This window comes from Lontra canadensis, unplaced genomic scaffold, assembly GCF_010015895.1.
Source record: "Lontra canadensis isolate GAN:19392208 unplaced genomic scaffold, GSC_riverotter_1.0 scaffold10, whole genome shotgun sequence".
NCBI lineage: Eukaryota > Metazoa > Chordata > Mammalia > Carnivora > Mustelidae > Lontra > Lontra canadensis.
In genome coordinates this window covers 15,590,065-15,613,000 of record NW_022631004.1, presented here as the reverse complement: position 1 = coordinate 15,613,000, position 22,936 = coordinate 15,590,065, and the positions used below count along the sequence as shown (strand labels likewise).

General features: G+C 34.0%; 1 protein-coding gene across 8 annotated transcripts in view; it reads right to left on the bottom strand.

Moving 5' to 3' along the window:
* HMBOX1 (homeobox containing 1) overlaps positions 1-22,936 on the bottom strand; it is a 179,770-nt gene that overhangs the window by 85,788 nt on the left and 71,046 nt on the right. For all 8 annotated transcript variants that reach the window (XM_032855712.1, XM_032855715.1, XM_032855713.1 and 5 more), the window contains exons 2-4: positions 19,503-19,582; positions 9,577-10,053; positions 1,021-1,106 (exon numbers count right to left, since the gene is read on the bottom strand). In XM_032855712.1, the coding sequence (XP_032711603.1) occupies positions 1,021-1,106; positions 9,577-10,053; positions 19,503-19,525 (586 nt within the window). In that variant the 5' untranslated portion in view covers positions 19,526-19,582. The remainder of the gene's footprint in view (positions 1-1,020; positions 1,107-9,576; positions 10,054-19,502; positions 19,583-22,936) is intronic.

Below are 22,936 nucleotides of genomic sequence, written 5' to 3'. Positions count from 1 at the left end.
CTCCTGAGGTCTCAAGTTTCATCTTTAACCATATTTATGGTCAATAACAACCTTTTAGGTAAATTAGCTTCAATTTATATCGATGTCTAGAGAACAGAAATGATATCTTAAAACTGGAAGGTACTGTATGATCAGATCCAACTATTTCATTGTAGAGGTAAGAAACTGAGATGCAGAGGCTAAAAAGCCCAAAGTCACATAGCTGCTGATGGCATGTTAAAAAAGGGTGGGAGGAGGAAAAATATAATTTTCCTATCTATTAATGGACAACATACAACAATATCAACTACAAAACATAGTTAAAAGAGTTTCTGGTTCCTCTCATGACTAGGGCATAGTTGATTTTATTAAGGTCTTATAAACCACTGATATCCAAGAAGGGAAGACTACATACCAACAAAGAAGACATGCTACCCCAGAATTTAAGAACTCCATAAAAAAACGCAATCTGAATAGAGAATGACACATATACACCACATACTGAAGATGGGGCTGTGGTGGGGTGGGTAATGGGATGAGATATAAAGAACAAAGAGAAACCATGATAACTCTTATCTTCTCAGTAATGGTTTGAGGAAAGCTTTCACATAGAGAAAGGTGGTTTAAAAAAAAAACAAACAACTTCCTTTACTCTCATGAATCATTTTTTAATTGGTAAAATCAGGAATTAGGAGGATCGTAAAGCTTTTAAAAATATGAAATGTAGATAGCAGTTGGATGTGCGTGTGTCATGAGCTTTGTCACAATTACAAGAAAACCACAGAACCCTTTTTTAGCCATAAAATGGGGAATTTTGTGCTTATCACAAATGCTATAAAATTTACTAGCACAAGTAAAAAAAAATCACTGGAGAAGTTCCATGATACCAGAGACAATGGGTTTTAAATCACAGGCATACATTATTATGCCTAAGTTGACAGGTCTGCACTGCAATGCAGAAATGCAAGCAATATTCCAACATCTGCACCAGAAGGCAGAGACTAGACATGATTCCAGAATAAAGGGCTCTTCAGCTCTTACCTGTAACCTGTGCAACAACTGCTTGGGAAATCCTCCGATTGGCAAGAAAGGCTTTGATTTCCTCTTTTATCACACTGCTGTCCCTCCTAACAAAAACAGAAGACAAGACCAACAATGTATGTTGAAGGTAGAAATCCTCATCTTTGCTAAGAAAGGTGAAGCAGAGAGGTGGGGAGAACATAGAAAGAAAGGACACAAAAATAAAGGTAAACAGACCAAGCTTGTGTGAAAATATGAAATTAAAACAAACCAAGAAACACCAAATATTCAAGTCCTAAAACATCACACCATCAGACAGACGCGTTAGTGAATGCCACAGGAGATATAAGTCTCATACCAGAGGATGGTTAATCGCATGCTGTGTATAATTCACATTAGGAACAAGGCTGCCATATGGTATATACTAAGTTTCATTACTGAGGAATGAATATACCTTACACAGACAGAAGCCCTAGAAAAATAAAACAACAACAACAACAACAAAAATCAGTTGTGAGTAGCTTGTAAGCTTGCGTGTTAACTACACAACTGCATAAATATCATGTTCAGTCATTTTAAAACCTTTGTTAGAGGAACAGAAATCGTCATCATTCTTACAACTGCTAAAATATTAGCCATTTTAGGAAATTTAATTTGCCTTCTTTTTCCTGTTAAGCCAAAAAAAAAAAATTAAGTAGGATGAGGTGAATATAGAATTTTTTAAATATAAAAAAGGTATTTATCCATTTCCTATTATATGTAATATCTAGAATACTTAAAATTATGTTATACTATGTTCTTGAGATTACATATTATGGACCTAATTTTCCTCCACCAGAAAACAATAAATTCTCAAAAGACTAGACATTCACTAGAATAACAATGAGAGGCAAGACTTCTATTTCCCCATCAGAATAATACAGTAAAACTTATACTGAAACCCTTAAAGCCAACCAATTTTTCTTTGAATCCTTTATGTCCAAAAGGATTACATAAGTAAAGCACTGATTTTTCATCAAGCTCAAAAGCAATACAGAAGAGCAGTAATTTATAATCTCATATAGGGTCAGCAAACTATAGCTAAATCTGGTCTCCCATCTGTTTTTATACAACCTATGAGCTAAGAATGGTTTTCATAGATGAACACTTGCAATCATTACTTGGTGACAGAGAACACTAACTTTGAAAATGAATTAAAGCAAAGTATCATGTCCTCCCCACCAAAAATTCCATTCTTCTCATTGGTAGACCTGTATTTGAAAAACTATTTCTAATTACTAATATTCTATATTGAATTTTGTCAACAAAAATTTGTGATCTTTTTGTTTTCTCTTAGCTGTAAGTATGTGCATTATATCCTCAATTTTGCCTCTTGGCCACAAAGTATAAAATGCTTACCATCTAGTCTTTTCCAGAAAAAGTTTGCTGACCTTTGATCTGAGATAAAGGGATCATGAAATCTTTACAAATCATTTTGTAAATGAACCACAAACTTCTATTAGGAGCTCAAGTCTCTTTAAAGATTATTTGAAGCAATGAAAGAAAAGATCCTGTTCAAAAAGAACCAGCTGTGATTTGACTTAAAGCAGGTATTTTAGCCCCTTGGTGAGGAAGGGGCTATACATTCTGTTGGTGGATTCCATGTTCCCTTTCAGGAATTCTGAAAAAGGGAAGAGAACCAACAGTAGGGACAACTTTCACTCTGAAGCTCTTATAGTTCCTGATCTACTGGTTGGAAATCCTAGTCAAAAAGACTCCTAGGGAAAGAAAATAATCTGGGGCCTAATCCAATATTTAAAATTTCTCATACTCATCTAGATTCTGATCTAGATACTAGCTAGATTCTTTCCAAAACTTTCACTTGTTTATATTTGAAGTTATTTCTTTGAAAAATATGATTTTTATTTTATTTAAAAACTGTGTATCGGAAAGAAAAAGGCACAAATAAATACTCTTTAAAGTCAAATAAAATAAACTGCTCAGTAAAATACAGCTAGGTAGTATAGGCCAAATGGCTCACAAATGCCCACCAATAAGCAGCTGAGCAAGAGATAACTGCAGTGGTATGACATTCATTTGCCTTATGTAAATAAAACAACCAAATCATTTAGTTTCTGATATAACTTCAAAATTAATCTGAAAAATTTTAAATAAAGTACTGCATTGAAATATATAGAATATCCATGTAGGAAAGTGAAAAGTGAGTTTAAGAGAGAATAGCATGGAGGATATTAGGAGAAGGGAAAAATGAAGGAAGACAAATCAGAGTGGGAGACTATGGAGACTATGGATTTGGGGAAACAAACAGAGGGTTTTAGAAGGGGGGATGGGTGTGCCCAGTGATGGGTATTAAGGAGGGCATGGATTGCATGGAGCACTGGGAGTTATACGTAAATAGTGAATCATGGAACACGGACATCAAAAACTAATGACGTACTATATGGTGACTAACATATACACACATACACAAAAGAGAATATTTATTAGGTTAAATTAAAAATGTGCTTTTTGTGGGGAAATGATTAAATGATATTTTCTTGACTACTGATTTAAATTGGAATTTAAATCAATTTATTTTAAATTGAATTCACCTAGAGTAGACACTAAATCATAAAGAGAAAATAACACTCAATTATTCCAATAGAAAATATCCAGTTCATGAATTAGTCACAGCCTTGCAGTACAATATTATCAAGGACTGCAGTAAGATAGAAGGAACTTCAAAAAGTCTGCAAAACAGCAGCAATTCACTTACCCTCTCATAGACTATATTTTTAGATTTACTTGGCAAGTTTGTAAGTACCCACAATGAGTTAAAAAAATAGTAACAAAACCTCTTTTATCAACTGTTTCACCAGAGAGAAGCTTTTTCAAATCTAAGAAAAACTCAAGACTTAAAAAATAAGGTTATGCTTGGGCAAGTCATTTAATATAGCTGGACCCTGGTTTCATCATCTAGTAAAATGAGAACACTGAAACCCTCATCACAAGACTCTTGAAATTTTTCTCCACACACTGAAATTAAATTTAAATGAAATATAGTATTAAATGTGTGTATATGTATATGTGTATAATATATGAAATAAAAAATTCTTCAATGTAAAAATTTTTGAAACTGTAAAAGCATTCAATAAACAATGATTATTATTTTATAAAACACCAGAAAGAATCTCAGGTAAAGAAGAAACAAATGATCTGCTGTAACTACCTATGACTGAAGTAAATATCTGCATGAGGTACTTTAAGGCACCATGGAAAGATTTCTATGAAGTCAATTTAGACACAAGCAGTGATGTGTCATCTAATTATTTTCTTTCTTTTAAAAAAAGATTTTATTTATTTGATATAGAGAGAGATCACAAGTAGGCAGAGAGGCAGGCAGAGAGAGAGAGGGGGAAGCAGCCTCCCTGCTGAGCAGAGAGCCAGATGTGGGGCTTGATCTTAGAACCCTGAGATCATGACCTGAGCAGAAGGCAGCAGCTTAATCCACTGAACCACCTAGGTGCCCTGGTCTAGTTATTTTCACTAGGTACAGGTATCCCCTGTTTTCTAAAAGTATGCATTATGCCACTCTGCTTTTATAAAAGACCTACATTAGTATGGTAACAGCATTTTTTTTTTTTTTTGTAAAAGTAAAAATCCCCTTCATTTCTTTCAGTTAGTGAAAACAGGTACTAATGGAGCTCTTTCCTAAAAGTGAAGTGGCATAACTCAAGCTTTCAGATAGTGGGGGGAAACTGCATTTTCAAAATAGTAATAGTATTCAACTTTCACTTGTGTCCAATTCTCTTGTGTATTTCAAAGATCTCCAATCTATAGGTTAACTTGTTCTTTAAACTCTCAAATATCCCCCCTTATTTAGTCTTAACAAGCTGCCTCTCCTACTGTCCACATAGCAACTCTGTGAAAAGACCAGTTTCTTGGTGTGAAAACTCATTCGTTTCCTCCATATTTAATTTTCATATACTCTCCTACTGCTTGCTTTCTCCCTTTGTTTGAAAATTTTCATCCTCTTTAAAAAGAACAAATCCCTTTTTTTCACTTTTTTTGAGAACTGATTTTTTCAAGTTTTTATTTTAATCACCCAGCACTCATCACAATTCACTTATAAAATTTCACATTCCTCATGATTTGTATTCCTCAAGTCTTATGAAATTAGAGTGAAACACAAGTTCATTTTTCTTTGACTCCAAAGCTTACTTCCAAGATGTGCTACCAGTCTACTCGCATCAAACCACTTCAAATCTATGTCATCTCCTCCTACCACCTTTTCCAAATCACAGTCACACTGAATTCTTCTATCTGGGTGCTTTCAACATGAGAATAAATTCTTCCTTTCCACCCTCCACTACCATTAATTTTATAACTTGCTAAACTTTCCATTGTTATCTACAGACCTTTCTTAACATCCAAATGAATTAATCAGTAATGCCTCTTTGTAGAAATCACCCTTTCTTTAAGATACAATATAACTGTCATCTAGTCAGAGAAGTTCTCCCTGATCCTCACAGCTAAAAAAGATCTCTTTCTTCCAACAGCTAACTTTATCATTTCAATTATACTACACACATACTAATATGTTACATGCTATTCTATATTATAGTTATTCCTGATCTGGTCTTATCGCTCCTACTAGCCTGTGAAGTCTTTCAGCACAAAGATTGTGTCTTATTCATCAGGGGGTTTGCATATAATAGAGCTTAATTTGTTCAATGAATGAACAAATTTGAAGTTGAAGATAAAAGGTTGTAAAATGGCAAACCTGATCTAGATAATTTATAAAATAGCTCTAAATTCTTAATCTCAAATATGTTTAAGCTTCCCAAATCAAAATGGAAAGTTATTTGTGCTAGCTCAAAATGGCAATCCTTCCATTTCTGGAACAAAGACTATTAAAGACTACATGTTTAAAAGTTGTATGCTTTAAAATCTTCCATATTCTCTCAGTTGATATATACTACACATTCTTTAGGACTCCTTAAAGTAGCCATCTAGCTCAATGACTTCCAGAGATGGAGCAATACCTACAAGGACAGACTATATCACAGATGGGAAAATATAATTACATACAAATTCTTTAACTTTTGAATAAGAATCTCCTCCCTTTGATTTCTACAGGGAGATAAAGCATAATTTAAAATTTTTAAAGATAACTTTAAAAGGAAAGCTACTCTAATGTATACACAACATAGTAACTGAATTTAGGAAATAAATATCCTAAATCGCCTATTGTTAGGGATACAGTTGAGCACTTGGAATAAAGTCCTGCATCTTATATATAAAATACAAACACAGTCATAAAATTCAGTACATGGGTAGTTAAGAATAACAACTTAATATATGGCATTGTTTATGAATTCTTGATAAGCCTCATTTCAATTGTTATTTTATAATATATATATGAAAGAACAGATCTACACTATAATATTAACAAATGTATACATATATATACTGACATATAAATATATATGTTAATAGATGCAATTTAAAAATACTAGTATGTACATGGGTTTTTCATTCTAGCTTTTCACTTTACAGTCCTTCCTAAAAATGTTATATATTCAATAAATTGTTGAGAACTCTAGGTTTTTGTTTTTTTTTTTACTCCAATCAATTAAAAAGTGGGAAAAGTAGCAGTTTCTTTCTTTCTGATTCTTTCTTAACAGGTCTATCAGGTATACAGTTAAAAGTTAATTTCTATAAAAAATTTCCTTTGTGTACCTTGAAATTTTTAGGTGTTAAGTCTATGAACTCAATGGGTTATATGATTTGAAAAATACTTATGACTGAGTGTTACAGAGGTTGGGAAATGTAAGCATGCAAGATGTGAATTATATATGATTATCTAGAAAAGGAGGCAGGAAGGCATTTAGATACCCATTCTCGCCACTTAGAGCCCACCAAATCTAATCCACTACAATTTCATAGTGTTGAGTGATTAGCAAGGGCAGTACAGCCCTATGTGGCACAGGATACTCAGAAAGATTCACTGCTCAAAAATTGCTCTAACATTCTACCAAATAAAAATTCATCTGGTTAGTAACTGATCTGAAGTGGCAAATATCATGGGGGTGGGTAGAGGGAGGGAGGAGCAGCCCATTAAGTCATTCACAACTTCCACTTGTGTTACATCATCCACTGTTCTTAAAATCTTACTGAAATCTACAGACATGAAAAACTTATTTACAGAGGCAACAGATACCACAGACATGGTAATAAAGACATGGGTTAGAATTCAGGCTCTACCACTTTAAATTTTCTTGGGCTACTTATTCAAATTTAATGAATCTCAATTTCTCCGCTGTACCTCATACACAGCATGGTTATAATGATTAAAGTGAGAACAACCATGCAATAAACCTCTCCCTTTGACCTAAGGATCATTATTACATGCAAACTTGAGAAAAATAAGAGGTGGGCATAAAGGAGGAGTGCAGGTGTGGGTGAGGACACAATGGCAGAGAACTACAGAGAGCCAGAAGGTTCAATGAGACCCTTAGAGGATTACAGAACCAAAGTAGCAGTTCATAGAAAGAAGCAAAAAATAGGGTAAAGATAAAAGTATTGCAACTATGCAATAAGTGGCAGTAAATTCAATGCAAAAACATACATATTTTTAATGATAAAACTTGAATGTGTGTTAATAGTGGGATTTAACTACAAATCCTAGTCACTGCTAAATAGGTTTTCTATTTTGAGAACACAGTTGTATTACAACAGTAAGCCAATGTAAGAGCGAACAGTTAAGTTTTTAGACCCTTGTAGTCAAGTTTTAGACCTTGGCCAATATTCAGAGCCTTTTGTTAACAAGAAAGTTTCCCCAAATTTTGTGGTAGTCTAATACACATTTGGGAATTAATTGTTATATTAAAAGCTTATTAAAACTGACCAATGACAGCAACAATAAAAATTTTATTATTGATATCCTCTCTACTCAGGATAATTAAAAGCTAACCTTGTTATATTTCAATGACTTAAGTAACTTCTACTTGACGCAATGGTTCTCCCTCTCAATCATGACAATGATACACATGTTAAATTCATGTTAACTTTGGCCAGCTGTTTTAACAAGTGAAAATGAATTCAAAACGAAATTAATCTCTTACATTTTAAGTTTTAAAAGTTTAAATAACAGGGTTCTATGGCTGCTCTATGAAACCATTCATTATAGGAATTACATTGGAATCTAGATGGAAGAGTCCATTCAGTTCACAATTCCATACAAGGCAGTGCTACCCTAAAAATAAATTCAGGACAGTTTACTTAAAAGAGTTTACCACTGTGGTACTAGAGAATAGATCTTCCATATGCAATATTAAGTCACCATTATACCGTCTTCACTCTTAAAAGCCTTAGGAAGAACTATAACTCAACATTACAGGTTTTAACTTTATTTTGACAAATTTGTGCTACAACTTCTTTAGCTACTGTTACTAATCTATCTGCAGGCTTTCCTCCTACTACAGTAGTGATAGTCTATTGAAAATAATAGTTTTATGATGTCTATTCCTACAGACCTGTAAAAAATCCTTAATTCCAAACAAATTAAACATAAACTACTTGTGTGGAACACAAATCTTCCCAAACCTGTACTGCATCCTTAAATAATATTCTTATTACCATAGTCTAGAGCTCATGCAACCTTTATAAAACTGAACATGCCTTGCCTTCTCTACCGTTTACTATTCCTTTAACTTTAAATAAAGTTCCTATATTTCAAAACGAAAGCTATCCTTTTAGATTTAGCTCAAATTCATCCATTCACTTAACATATTAAACCCTTACCATGTGCCAAGGACAATTCTAGATCCTGGAAACACAACATTCAAATAAAACACACGCTTACTGGCCTCACAGTGTTCCAGGTCCAGTGTGAAGCCTCTCCTAATTACCTCTTTCGAAAGTGGACTTCTTTCCTCAGTGTTTAAAACAACAAAGGCTTACATTACCTTGTAATACATAATATATATACATACATATGTGTGTGTGTGTGTGTATATGGCATATATTGAATTAGAACTCTGTGTATGTGTATATATATGTGTGTATATATGTGTGTGTGTGTGTGTGTGTGTGTGTGTATATATATATGTGGTATCTATTAAATTAGAACTTTAGCTTCTTAGGGATAGGAACCACGTTTATTTTTCTTCCGAAGAACACAACTTTTTATATAATAGGTGCTCATAATTACTTTATTGTGGTATGTTAGAGTGAAAAACTGTACAAATTCTGTATCATGGTAAAATCATCTTTTCTCTCAAAACTCTAAGGACTGGAATGTGTTAGCAATTCAGGAAATTCAGATGTTAGCAATTAGTACTATAAAGAGAAGGTTAACTTCTGCTTTGATAAACAGAATGGAGAAGGCTTATCAGGCAGCAAAGAGAAAGGGCTATGGTAGAGAAGACAAAATTTGAATTAAAATCATAAAACTTGAAAATATTTTCTTTCACCTCCAGCAGGAGGAGGAGGAAATCATAGTTCTTACGGGTAAGTAGCTGAAATACAGTATATTACTCAAAACCAATCTAAGAACACACATTTTGGGGACTCTAAGTAAGCAAAAGAACTAACCTCATTAATTCCTCCACTTTATCATCTACATCTAGGTCCTCTTCTGAGGCTTCAAAACTGTATGACCTCTGACCCATGCTGTTTGCATGGTATCGAGTGGGTGACATCTTTCCATTGGATGTGGATAACCGCTCGTTATTCTCCCTCCCATTTTGATTGGTAGTGCAAGGCTGTGGGGAGGTATCATAACTGTTGCTAGGAGATGGGGACATTCCAGAATGCTGGGTCTGTGTGGAAGCTGTAGCTGTGGAGGAAGATGCTGGAACATTGTTGGTACTATTCCCATAAGAACCTCCTCCATAGCTGGACCTTCTTCCAAACTTGTCACTATGCTCTTGATCAAGACGGTCCAAAGTTTCCAAGGCATGGAGAATTTCATGCTTAGTCATTCCAGTACGCCGAAGGCGTTGAAGCAGATCTATCTGCTCTATGGTAAATCTGGGTTCATCTGTATAGTGAGACATGGTTTCCAGCAAACTAAAAAAACAAAACAAAACGAAACAAAACCTTTTATTTACAGCATGTATCAAAGAACATATCACGGGGCGCCTGGGTAGCTCAGTGGGTTAAGCCACTGCCTTCAGCTCGGGTCATGATCCCAGGGTCCTGGGATCGAGCCCCACATCGGGCTCTCTGCTCAGCAGGGAGCCTGCTTCCCCCTCTCTCTCTGCCTGCCTCTCTGCCTACTTATGATCTCTGTCTGTCAAATAAATTAAAAAAAACAAAAATCTTTAAAAAAAAAAAAAAGAACATATCATTATAGAGAATGCTCAGAAGATGCAAATATTTCTACATCAATTTCTTTACTGAAAATGATTAACACATAATTAATTAATTAATAAATATAATAACAGTTATTATCACTCCATGCTAAGATGTTTTTGTCATGGCAAACTGATATAGTTACTGAGTTTATTAGCAGATGGATTAGGTGTAACATAAAACCCAATTTCTTTTTTTTTAAATATTTTATTTATTTGACGAGTGAGAAAGAGAGAGCACGTGATCACAAGTGGGCAGAGAGGCAGGCAGAGAAGTGGAAGCAGGCTCCCTGCTGAGCACAGAGCCTGACGCGGGGCTCAATCCCACGACCCTGAGATCATGACCTGAGTCGAAGGCAGAGGCTTAACCCACTGAGCCACCCAGGTGCCCCAAAACCCAATTGCATATGGCATAAAATTTATACTTTCCTCAATTTGGCAAATATCTGAACCAAAATTTCAGTTATGGCAATAATCCCAAAACAGCAGATTAGATACATATACTTTTAATCCTAGCCTAATTGTGATTACTCATAGGTAATCATCCTTTTCCATCTCAAATTCATTACAGTAGAGTACCATTAATGAAAAGTTGTTGCAAAAGCAGTTTATGTTATCTTGTTTTACTAAATATCAGCAAAACTAACCTAAGAAGTCTGTTATCTTTATTTACTATAAACAAATGACTTCATAAGGTAAGCCCAGGCAAATACTAATAACCAGCAAAAATATTTAAATGGAAAAGAAGGTACATAAAAAAAACTAAGTACCATTTCATCCACCACTTAGCAATTTCATTTAGTATCTCATCTCTGTAATGCATTCTCTCTTAATAGTTATCCTGAGAAATGGATCTTTCATGGTTGTAGCCAAACTATTCATTTTTCTTGGGAAATTCCTTCCATATCATGTTTCCTTTAACTAACACAAGAAACTAGCATGCCAGAAAATGTCAGCGTTATAACAATATTAATTTTAAGTAAATTATCAAATTTAAAAATTCTCACTATTTGAATTCCTTTCTTATAAAACCTGACTTTCCTAATTTAAGATTTTTTTAAAAGATTTTTATTTTTATAGTTCAAGTGCCAAAAGGATGCATGGCATACAGTAAGTTCTTAATAAATGTTTCCTAATGGAAGGAATTTTCTCATCCTTTACATGTAAACATCAGTTCTGGGTCAGTTCCCCACAGCTGTTCAAAGTCTGTTTCTTCAACCCTCTATACTAAAAATTTACTGAACATTCACTTCTAGTCAGGCATTAGGCAAGAGTTTCATAGAATGTAATTTTATCTGATCCTCACAACTCCCTATGGCAGACTTTTAAAACACATATTAGTTGACTGATCATTGAGGAAACGAAGTCTGAGTGGTTCTGTACCTTGCAAAAAATCTGATTTAGAGTAGAAAAAAGATTTAAACCTAGATCTTACTGACTACAAAAGCATATATTATTCTGTTTTCCAACATATAGCAGGACTTACTGGAATCTATGATTTGGGATATAGGCTATTGAACTCTTTTAAGTCTCCAGTTAAAACCACTTGGATAAAATCACTCTACTGATGGACTTGAGGTCCTAGAAATAGGTTTTTAAAATTTAAATCTTTGCTCCATCTGGAATTTATATTTACTTAATGAGTGCGAAAGGATTTGGGCTTTAAATTTTTCCAAAAATTGCATAGGTGGCTTTACTGAGTAATACATCTCTTCTCCTCTAATCTGAAATACAACCTTTTTCATATAGAGAATTTTCACACAAATCTCTATCTACCTTTAGATTGTCTATTCTACTCCACTGATTGTGTTGCCTTTCAAATCCTTCTAAAAATGAGCAGGCAAAAATTTAGAATTTTTATGTGAAATCTCCACTTGTAGAGACAGGCTAATTAAAAATAAAAACAAACACATTTTGCGGACTACAAATAACATGTTGCAAGCCATTTGTGGTCATAGGTCACATCTTCTCCTTTCTTCCAATACTCACTGTGACAAGCTATCCATGATACAAGTCCTATTTTCATGATTTTTACATTCTTTCTTGATTGCCTGGGTTATTTTCCTCCAACATTTTATAATGAAAAACATTAAACATACACAAAAACTAAAAGAAATTTGTAGTCAACAGTCACATACTATATTTTACTGTTAACATTTTACTTGCTTTATAATGTTAACTACCCCTTCCCTTATGTATCCATACCTATATTCATCTTATTTTTATGCATTTTAAAATCAGGTACAGACATCTGTATACTCCCTCTTAAACACTTCCACATGCATTTTATTAACAAGAACTCAGTATTTGTAGGGTTTTTCTTTTGAGGTAAAATTTACATAAAAGAAAATACACAAATCCTATGTTTACCATTCTATGAGTTTTGAGAAGTACATGCTGTAAAAAAGAAATATATAACTTGTGAAAATGCCTATGAAGATACAGAATATTACTACCATCCCAAGAAGTGTCCTGTTCCCAGTTAATCCTTGGCCCCTTCTCTCACAAGGAACCCTGCTCAGATTTTTCCCACCGCAGATTAGTTTTCCCTGTTCTAAAAATTTATATAAAGGGAATTTCTATGTACTCTTTTCACTCAGCATAAAGTTTTTGAGATTCACGTCCGATGTAGCGTGTATCTGTAGTTTGTTCCATTTTATTACTACTTCATTATAGGAATATACTACATGTTTGTTTATTCCTCCTATTTTAGACACATGGACTGTTTCCAGTCATTAGCTATTCTAAATGTTTTGACTATGGGGCACCTGGATGGCTCAGTCAGTTAAACATCCAACTCTTGGTTTTGGCTCAGGTCATGATCTCATGGGTTGTGGGGTTAAGTCCCAAGTCAGTCTCCCGGTTCAATGAGGAGTCTGCTTGAAGATTCTCTCCCTCTGCCTCTCTCTCAGCACATGAACTCATACTCTAACTCAAACTAATAAATAAATCTTTAAATTCTTTGCCTATTACAATTATACTTTACTACTTGTTAGCTTAATATATGCCCCTCCCTAATATGTCATCTAGTTGGGGGAGAAGAGAAAACTGCAACCAGAGTAACTCATTTATTTTTTTCTCCTGACCCATTTCAAAAGAACAATACACCTGGCTTAACATAAATGATCTATTATTAAAATGCTATGCAGTGCTGGTAATGTTCCGTGTTCTATTTTAGTTATATTACACTGGTATATTCGTTGTGAACATCCACCAAGCACTGACTACTGATTTGTGCATTTTTCAGGAGGTATATTAGGCTTAAATAAAGTTTGTTGTAAAAGCTATGTGAACATTTTCCAAGGGGCTTATAAGAGACACTTAATATTTTAGTTTCTGTTACAATCTTTAGCCATTTGTCTACTCTATCAGTGCTTAGTAATATACTAAATCCAAATCCCAGGAACTTCTCTTTAAAAGCAGATGCTAAATGACAAAAACAAATGGAAACATATTACATGCTCATGGATTGTGAGAACCAACACTGTTAAAATGTCCTTACTGCCCAAAGCAATCTACAGATTTAATGCAATACCTAATAAAACACTAACAGCATTTTTCACAAAACTAGAGCAAATAACCCCAAAAATTGTGTGGAACCACAAAAGACTCAAATAGCCAAAACAATATTGAAAAAGAAGAACCAAACTGGAAGTATTATAACCCCAGACTTCAAGATACAATACAAATCACCAGTAATCAAAACAGTCCAGTACTGGCACAGAAATAAATACAGAGATCAATAGAGCAGAATAGAAAGCCCAGAAATAAACCCATGATTACGTGGTTAATTAATCTTCGACAAAGGAGATAAGAATATGCAATAGGAAAAAAATCACTTCAACAAATGGTGTTGGGAAAAATGAACAACTTTACATGCAAAAGAGTGAAACCGGACCACTTTCTTATACCATACACAAAAGTAAACTCAAAATGGATTAAGGACCTAAATGTGAGACCTGAAACCATAAAAGTCGTGGAAGAGAGCACAGACAGTAGTGTCTCTGACATTGGCCATAACAACATCTTTCTGGATGTATCTCCTAAGTTAGAGGAAACAAAAGCAAAAATAAACAATTGGGACTACATCAAAATAAAAAGCTTCTGCACAGCAAAAGAAACAAAACTAAAAGATAACCTACTAAATGGGAGAAGAGATTTGCAAATGATATACCCCATAAAGGGTCAGTATCCAAAATATATAAATAATTTACACAACTTAATAACAAAACCCCCAAATAATCCAGTTTAAACATGAACAGAGGACTTGAACATACATTTTTCTAAAGAAGACATACAGATGGCCAACAGACACATGAAAAGATGTTCCATATCACTCATCACCATGGAAATGCAAATCAAAACTATAATGAGATGTCACTTCATACCTATCAGAATGGCTAACATCAAAAATACAAGAAACAAGAAGTATTGGTGAGGATGTGGAGAAAAAGGAATCTGTGTGCACCACTGGTGAGAATGCAAACTGGTGCAGCCACAGAGGAAAATAGTATGGAGACTCCTCAAAAAATTAAAAATAGAACTACCCTATAATTCAGTAATTCCACTACTGGGTATTTACCCAAAGAAAATGAAAACACTAATTCCAAAAGATAGATGTAGCCCTATGTTTACTGCAGCATTATTTACAATAGTCAAATTATGGAAGCAGCCCAAGCGTCCACTGTTAGATGAGTAGATAAAGAAGATGTGGTATGTGTGTGTATGTGTGTATATATACACACATATATATATATATAGAGAGAGAGAGAGAAAGAGGAAAATTAGTGATAAAAATAATGAAATCTTGCCATTTGCAACCACATCGACAGAACTAGAGTATAACGCTAAGTGAAAAAAGTCAGAGAAAGAAAAATACCATAATTTCACTCATGTGGAATTTAAGGAACAAAATGAATGCACAAAGAACAAAAGAGACAAACAGTAAAACAGACTGGACTATAGAGAATAAACTGCCAGAGGGGAGGTGGGTGAGGGATGGGTGAAATAGGTAAAGGGGATTAAGAGCACACAGCATGATGAGCACTAAGTAGCATATAGAATTGGTGAATCACTATATTGTATATATGAAACTAATACAACACTGTATGTTAACTATACTGAAATTAATATTAGAAATTAAAAAACAGGGGTACCTGGGTGGCTCAGTCACTTAAGTGTCTAGCTTTGCCTCACGTCATGATCCCAGGGTTCCGGGATCAAGCCCCACACTGGGCTCCCTGCACAGGGGTTAGTCTGCTTGTCCCCCCCATCTCTCCCTCTGCCCCTCCCCCTGCTTGTGACACACACACTCTCTCAAATAAACAAATTTTTAAAATCTTTTAAAAAATTAAAAAATAAATACATGTAACTGCCCAATCCCTTTAGTAACTGTAATAATTTACCCCTGAATTTACTGACTTATTAAGTTGAGGTTTCTAAACATTATTCTTTGCCCTTGTGAATAAAGTAGATCTGTCCTTTGCTAACTTCAGTCTTAATGCTTTCAAAATACTTCATAAACTGACCTTAGTTTAAATGAGACTTCATAAACTCTTTTTATCATATGGACAAAAAAAAAATCAAAGCTGATTTTTTTCCTATTTATTTCCCTCTCCAATTATATCAGAGCAGGTAGTACCTGTATATAATTCCTTAAGCCTTTTTCCGTATGGAGCAGCACTCTGAGAGCATAAAACTAAAATAAATTTTATATGAATTTAACCTGTTATTGAAAAGTACCATCCTAAGCTTGTATTATAACTATCAAAACTAATGATTCCACAGTATCTGGAACAAGTTAGTATTTTATGTCATTTCAGATTCACTATGGGAAACACTTTTTATTTCAAAAGTCCTAAAAGGAGATAACAGGACATATGTATTATTTTTTCTACCTAGAGTGTCTCACAGTTTCCAACTCTATGTTCTTGGTATTGCCACTAGTAATACCCCACCTCCTGGCCAAAAGGATGGGTACACAAGGAAGCTAAGCCTTGCCCTCCTTAAAATATTTAGGTTAGATCAGGAGGAAAATGGATAGTCACTATAACCGTGCTCAGTTGCAGAAAGATATTACTCTGACAGGTTCCTCACCATGTGAAAGAAGTGACTTTTTAGGAGAATAAAGCAGACATGGTAGGAAATGCAGAACAAAGGAGAAAGCAAAAACAAACAAACAAAGGAGAAAGCTCTGCAGTGTTCATACTCTGTTCTAATAATTCCTGAGTCCCTGCCACATCTCTGTCCTTCTTGCTATGTAAGAGCATAAATTTCCCCTTATGCTACACTTGTTTAAACTGGATGTTTGTGCCTTGCACCAAGAGAGGTCCCTAGTACAAAGATATACCTAATGTAAAACGATCTACAATTGCTAAGTTGGAATGTATGATCACTACAGAGTAGAATGATAATGGCATAATGACCAGGATCAAATCATGCATATGATGTTGAATGTACTATACTTCACTGAGAAAATACCAAGATTAGAAGTTTTCTTGGATATCAAGAATAGTATCTCCATGTGCATTAACATAAACAAAGGTAGAGCCTCTCATTTCTACACTTTGTTTTTCATAACTTACCTAGTTTAAGCATGTAATCCTGAAATTATGGGAGTAAATGACATACAAAGGTCATCTAAGTCCATGATACCAGCAATTCTTTTATAACAGAAAAAGATAACATGTAAAAACTGAATTTTCTTATATAGCACAAGAACTGTTCACAGGATAAAGAACATCTTTCACTTTAAATCACTAATCTGAATGCAGACTCAGGCCAACAATAATTGAAAATGTTGTGAGAAGAATTTTGACACTGCAATAACACAGCCAATGTTTAAAGCATAAAAGAACAATTAAATTCAGGAATTATGGCTCAGTTCATAAACTGATATTCCAAAAGACCATACTATCGGACCATAATAGTAAACCTATTTTATAATCAATTTTATCCCTACTTGGATTTGTACCTAAACCCTTCTTAGATCGGCATCTGGTCCAGAACACTTACTTAAACTAAATTTTACAAACATATAGAGCTAAGAAGGTTAAAGCATTTACATATAATTAATCTTGAAATTACCTGTGCAAAAATGACATTACTACCTTATTTGTAAAGCATTAATAGTTACAAAGATCTCATTAAAATAATTGCGTTTAGCATTTTCTTCAGCTTGATTCTCTTTGCTATCTTTTTATCTAGAATGACTAGGCAAAATACGACCTACTCATAAGTTAGTTTTGTTTCACATACTTGGTATTTACTGCATATCATTTAACGCATTTTAGAGTTAATCATAATATTCATCAACTAAAGATGTACTCGGGCTCTTCTTACTATTTATGGCACATTAACCTCTTTCACAATTATTATTACCAACAAAGGAGTGGGAGTCTTAAAACTTAAAAATGATAAGAAGTGAGAATAAGTAAGAAATGAAGATTTACTGGGGACTGAGCTCAACAGTATGATAAGATGATTCTGTAATTCAAACCAATAGGAGAACTGACTAAAACAAAAGAATAGAGGTTATGACTACAAATGACAATATAAGATGTTCTTTTCATAATAAAAAGAATTTGAGAAAAATGAGATTATATTCCAGTGTGCCAATCACACTTTATAACAGTTATTTTTAAATTAACACTGATGAAGACTGAAATTTTCTTCTTGTAGCCACCTTACACATGTTCAAAAAAAAAAAAAAATCCAAGTCAAAATATGCAAGTTTATAGAGGGAAATATAAAGTAGGTGTGCAATCAGAAAACTGGACACCATTTTGAGAAAAAGTCATTCATTCAACTAACATTTACTGAATATACCCTATGTGTCAGACCATGTACTTGGAAAAAAGGGTGCAACAAGGCCAGGCAAAAACTCCTGGCCTCATGACGCTTATATTCTAATGGCTATTAAAAACAGCCACTAGCAAGTGCATCATTAAAAAAAAAAAAAGGGGGGGGGGGGAAACTAAGGCCCAAAGCATGCAGTGCCTTGCCATTTCCCAAGGATATAGCTATTTAGTAGAAACTCAGGCTACAGTTCACATTACCTGGGCCTAATTTCAGAGACTTTCTGATATATGATAGTCAGTGAGAGAGGAAAAAAAAAATTTTTTTTTTTGAAAGAGAAAAAGACTTTAATGAAAAACCCAAATAATAAAGAAAATCTATGTTAACGTCTACTTACTGGATTATAGAACTGTCAAACAAAATGGAAGAAATTTAATCGAAACATAGCACCAAATTTTAGAAAATACTTATGCTAAAGGCACTCTGCATTAGACTCTAAAGATGCACTTAATGAGCTAATAGATACTTTATCTTCTCTAATATCTGAAATTCCCGGAATACTTTTATTCAGGGGCCTATTTAATACGAACTAGTGGTTACAGTTCATATCCTAGCACAAAAAACTCTCAATATAATACCACCATCTCCATTTGTATTTTTTGCCTGACTCCAAAGAAAGGCTACCAATGGCATTAGCTAATAGGCTTAACTACATTATTATATCCAGGAGGTAAAGGAAAATGGCCAAGGTGCTTAGGAGTTTGCACACAAAGGCAGGGTTAGGGTAACATGCTTCTAATATTCTGCCTGTCACAAGGAATCTAACAGTAGCTAGCCATCTATTCTATAAGCTTCTTTTTTCTTTTTTTTTTTTTTTTAGAAGCTTCTTTTTTCTTTAAAGATTTTATTTATTCCATATGAGAAAGAAAGAGAGTGAGCATGAGCAGAGATAGGGGGATGGGCAAGCAGAGGGAGAAGCAGACTCCCCGCTGAGCGGAGAGCCTGACTCGGGCTCAATTGGGCTCCATCCCAGGACCCTGGGATCATGACCTCAGCTGAAAGCAGATGCTTAACCATCTGAGCCACCCAGGTGCCCCTATGTTGTAAGTTTCTAACCTATTAATAAGAAGTTTGACATAATTAGTAGTTTATGTTAGAACTGAATGTCAGACATCAAAGTTGAAAATAAATGGTAAAAGAGAAAGTTCATAGATTTGAAAATTTATTCCTTTCCACTATGATTATGAAAAAATTCTTTCAACTCTACGAATCCCTGCTGTCATTTTTTGGATTGTAATCATAATGATTTCTTCACTGTATTAAAAACAATTGAGAAGATAAAAATTAAGAAATGGACAAAATACTTACACCACTGGAAAGGAACTGAGCATACTTTACATGAGGTGAATCAATATCCTTCCTAGAGATGATCAGCGTTATTAACCATTCTGTAGAATAAAGACAGAAAAATTCAGAAATACTCATTAATCAAATGTTGATTAAAAATTTTAACTATATAACTAAAAGATATTAACAGTCAACATCAGCTAACCATGTTTTTAAAATTACCTTGTACTTTTAAGATGAAATCCTGGCTTGAAGCAAAATTTAAAAAATAAAATATTGATAGCTTTCACAATTATTCACTTGGAAAAAGTAATAAAATCATACTCCTGATTAAAAAAATATTGATAGCTTTCACAATTATTCACTTGGAAAAAGTAATAAAATCACACTCCTGATAGTTAATGTTATCAGACATCACCCAGGGAAAAAGATATAAATGTGTGATGGAATGTATATATTACTGAGACATTTGAGAAAACTGTTTGATAATAGTTAACAGTGCACTTATGCATCACCCTATAAGCAAAAAAACCCACCACAAAATGACTACAGCTAAAAGTCTTAACTGTGGGGTAAATTCTGAGGTCTAGTTCCAAGTATAATAGTACTTAATATCTTGAGTAACTTAATTTCTCTAAGTCCTAATTTCTGCATCTATAAAATAGGGATGATCAATAACTACTTCAAAGAGCTACAAGAAGTTAAAACTTTTTTTTTTTTTTAATGGTGATGAAAGCACTTCACAGGCTATCAAGAAGCAGGGACTATTATTACCAATTTAAAAAAGGGAGATTAGTGTCCATGTTACTTTAGATTACTGAGCACAGTGTAAGTTAATAATAGAGTGAGTCCAGTACTTCTGTCTTCTGATTAGTATTCTACTGCTTTATTCACCAATCAGACCCTATGACCCCTTTCAATTCAGACATAGATTTTAACAAAAAAATGAAATCTACTACTCACAGCTTAGGAGCTGAAGATCATGTATTACTTACTGAACTTATTAGCAGTTTCAAACCATAATCTATAGAAGCAACAATTTCCATTAATTCAAAGTTAAGATTATAAATTACACAAAAGTTAAAAATGTTGATGTCAAAACTCTCACATTAAAATACACATTCAGCACTGAATTATATTAAGCAAGACCAAAGTGTCTAACAGTGACTAATGATATATGCGAAATGTACAGGGTAAAGTTAGAAACCTTTCACATTTGCATATCCTAAATTGTAGCTTTAATGAAGTTCCTGTTGTAGTTAATTTTCTTGCTGACTTAAGAAATACCTGTCCTAAAAAAAGGTAGATATAAAGTACAAGGAAAATCTACTGAAAGTGTTGCTGATTCCCAAAATATCAAAACTAAACCACAAAACTGATTACTGGCCAATATAAATTTCTCATTCTTGCTCAAATTCAGTTAAAACATAAATATCTACTTGCCCTGATATAGGCACAAACTCATAATAAGAGTAAGATATGGTACCAGTAGTGTAGGAGCATATTAAACTATAGAAGAAGGTCAAATAAAAATTACACACACATACCTCTATAATAAAATGCATAATGTGATAAGACTGAAAATACAAGGTTTACGAGAGTAATAATTTAGAGATTAATTTAGGCTACAGAGAACTGGGAAGATTGTTAAAGTGAGATCTCAGCTGTTATCTGAAGATCAGAATAAGACTTCCACCAAACCAAGGTGTGAAGGAAGGTGAGAATCAGTGGAAGAAGATTCCAGGGAGAAGGAACAGTTAAAGGAGACAATGAGGTATGTTTAGGGATTAAGTAGACCTATGTGGCCAGCCTTTTACATACATGCATGAGAAATACATGGGTTAGAAAGGGAAGACTTCTACAATATGTGGAAGACTGATAAATGCTTCATAGTAATCCTGACCTTTATTCTACAAATGTGACGACTATGGTACAACTGAATCAGACAATCTAGGAAGTAAATTACCAAAACCTTCATTTCACAGGTGAGGAAACTGAGATTAAGTCACTGATACAGACTGGTGTAACTGCAAATCACTGAGTTTATGTTATTTACATTATGGATATAAACAGACTTAAATATTCAACAGAACTAAAATATTCTAAGGACAGAAGAGCAAGCAAGGTGGTGCTATGAATTCTCTACTCTCGGGCTCAATATCACAAAGCCTTACCGCATAGGAGACACATTTTTTTTTAATTGACAGATTTTTAAAAAAATTGTTTCAAAAACGAGTTTAATAAATATAAAACTTACTTAAATGAGTTTTAAATAAAAATTAAAAATCACAGCCATTAGAAAGGCCATTATCAGGGGTGCCTGCATGGCTTAGTTAGGTAGGCATCTCTTGGTTTCAACTCAGGTCATGATCTCAGGGTCCTGAGAACAAGCCCTGCATCAGACTTCCTCTTCCTCTGCACCCCCCATCCCCACGCATGTGTGCTCTCTCTGTCAAATAAATAAATAAATCTTAAAAAGGGGAAGAGGCATAAAAAAAAAAAAAACCAGAAAAAAAGCAAGTATTGACAAAGATGTGGAGAAAATGAAACCTTCCTGTGTTGCTGGTGAGAATGTAAAAGAGTACAGCCATTATGGAAAACAATATGGAGGTTTCTCAAAAAATTAAAAATAGAAATACCTTATAATCCAGTAATTCCACTACTGGGGATTTACCAATGAAAATGTAAACAGAAAACCAAAAATATGTATGCACCCCTATATTTATTGCATCATTACTTATAATAGCCAAAATATGGAAGCACCCTAAGCGTCCACTGACAGATGAATGGATAAAGATGTAGCATATATTTGAATGTAATATTACTCAGCCATAAAGAAGAATGGGATCTGGGATCACAAGGATGGACCCTGAGGATCAGACATTAATCAGATTGAGAAAGATAAACACCATACGATTTCACTCATAAATGGAATCTAAAAAATAAACAAACGAAAAGCAGAATCAGACCTATAAATACAGAAAATACACTGATGGTTGCCAGAGGGAAGAGAGGTGGGGGGATGAGCAAAATGGGTAAAGAAAAAAGTAGGAGATACAGGCTCCCTGTTCTGGAATAAATAAGTTATAGGAATAAATGGTACAGCATGTGGGATATAGTCAGTGATACTGCAAAAGCATTGTGTGGAGAGAGATGGTAGCTACACTTGTGGTGAGCGCAGCGTAACATTTAGAGATGCTGAATCACTACGCTGTACACCTAAAACTAATGAATATTGTGTGTCAACTATATTAAAAAAAAAAAAAAAAAAAAACAAAAAAAAAAAAAAAAAACTGAAATCAAAAAAAAAAAAAAAAAAAAGCACCCAGCTCTAAAAAGCAAGTAACCTATAAAGGTTAAAGAATCAGCTCCTCATTGCCTCTTCATTTTTTGTACTTTAAAGAGAGGGGTGCCTGGGTAGTGCAGTCTGGTAAGTGTCTGACTCTTGATTTAGG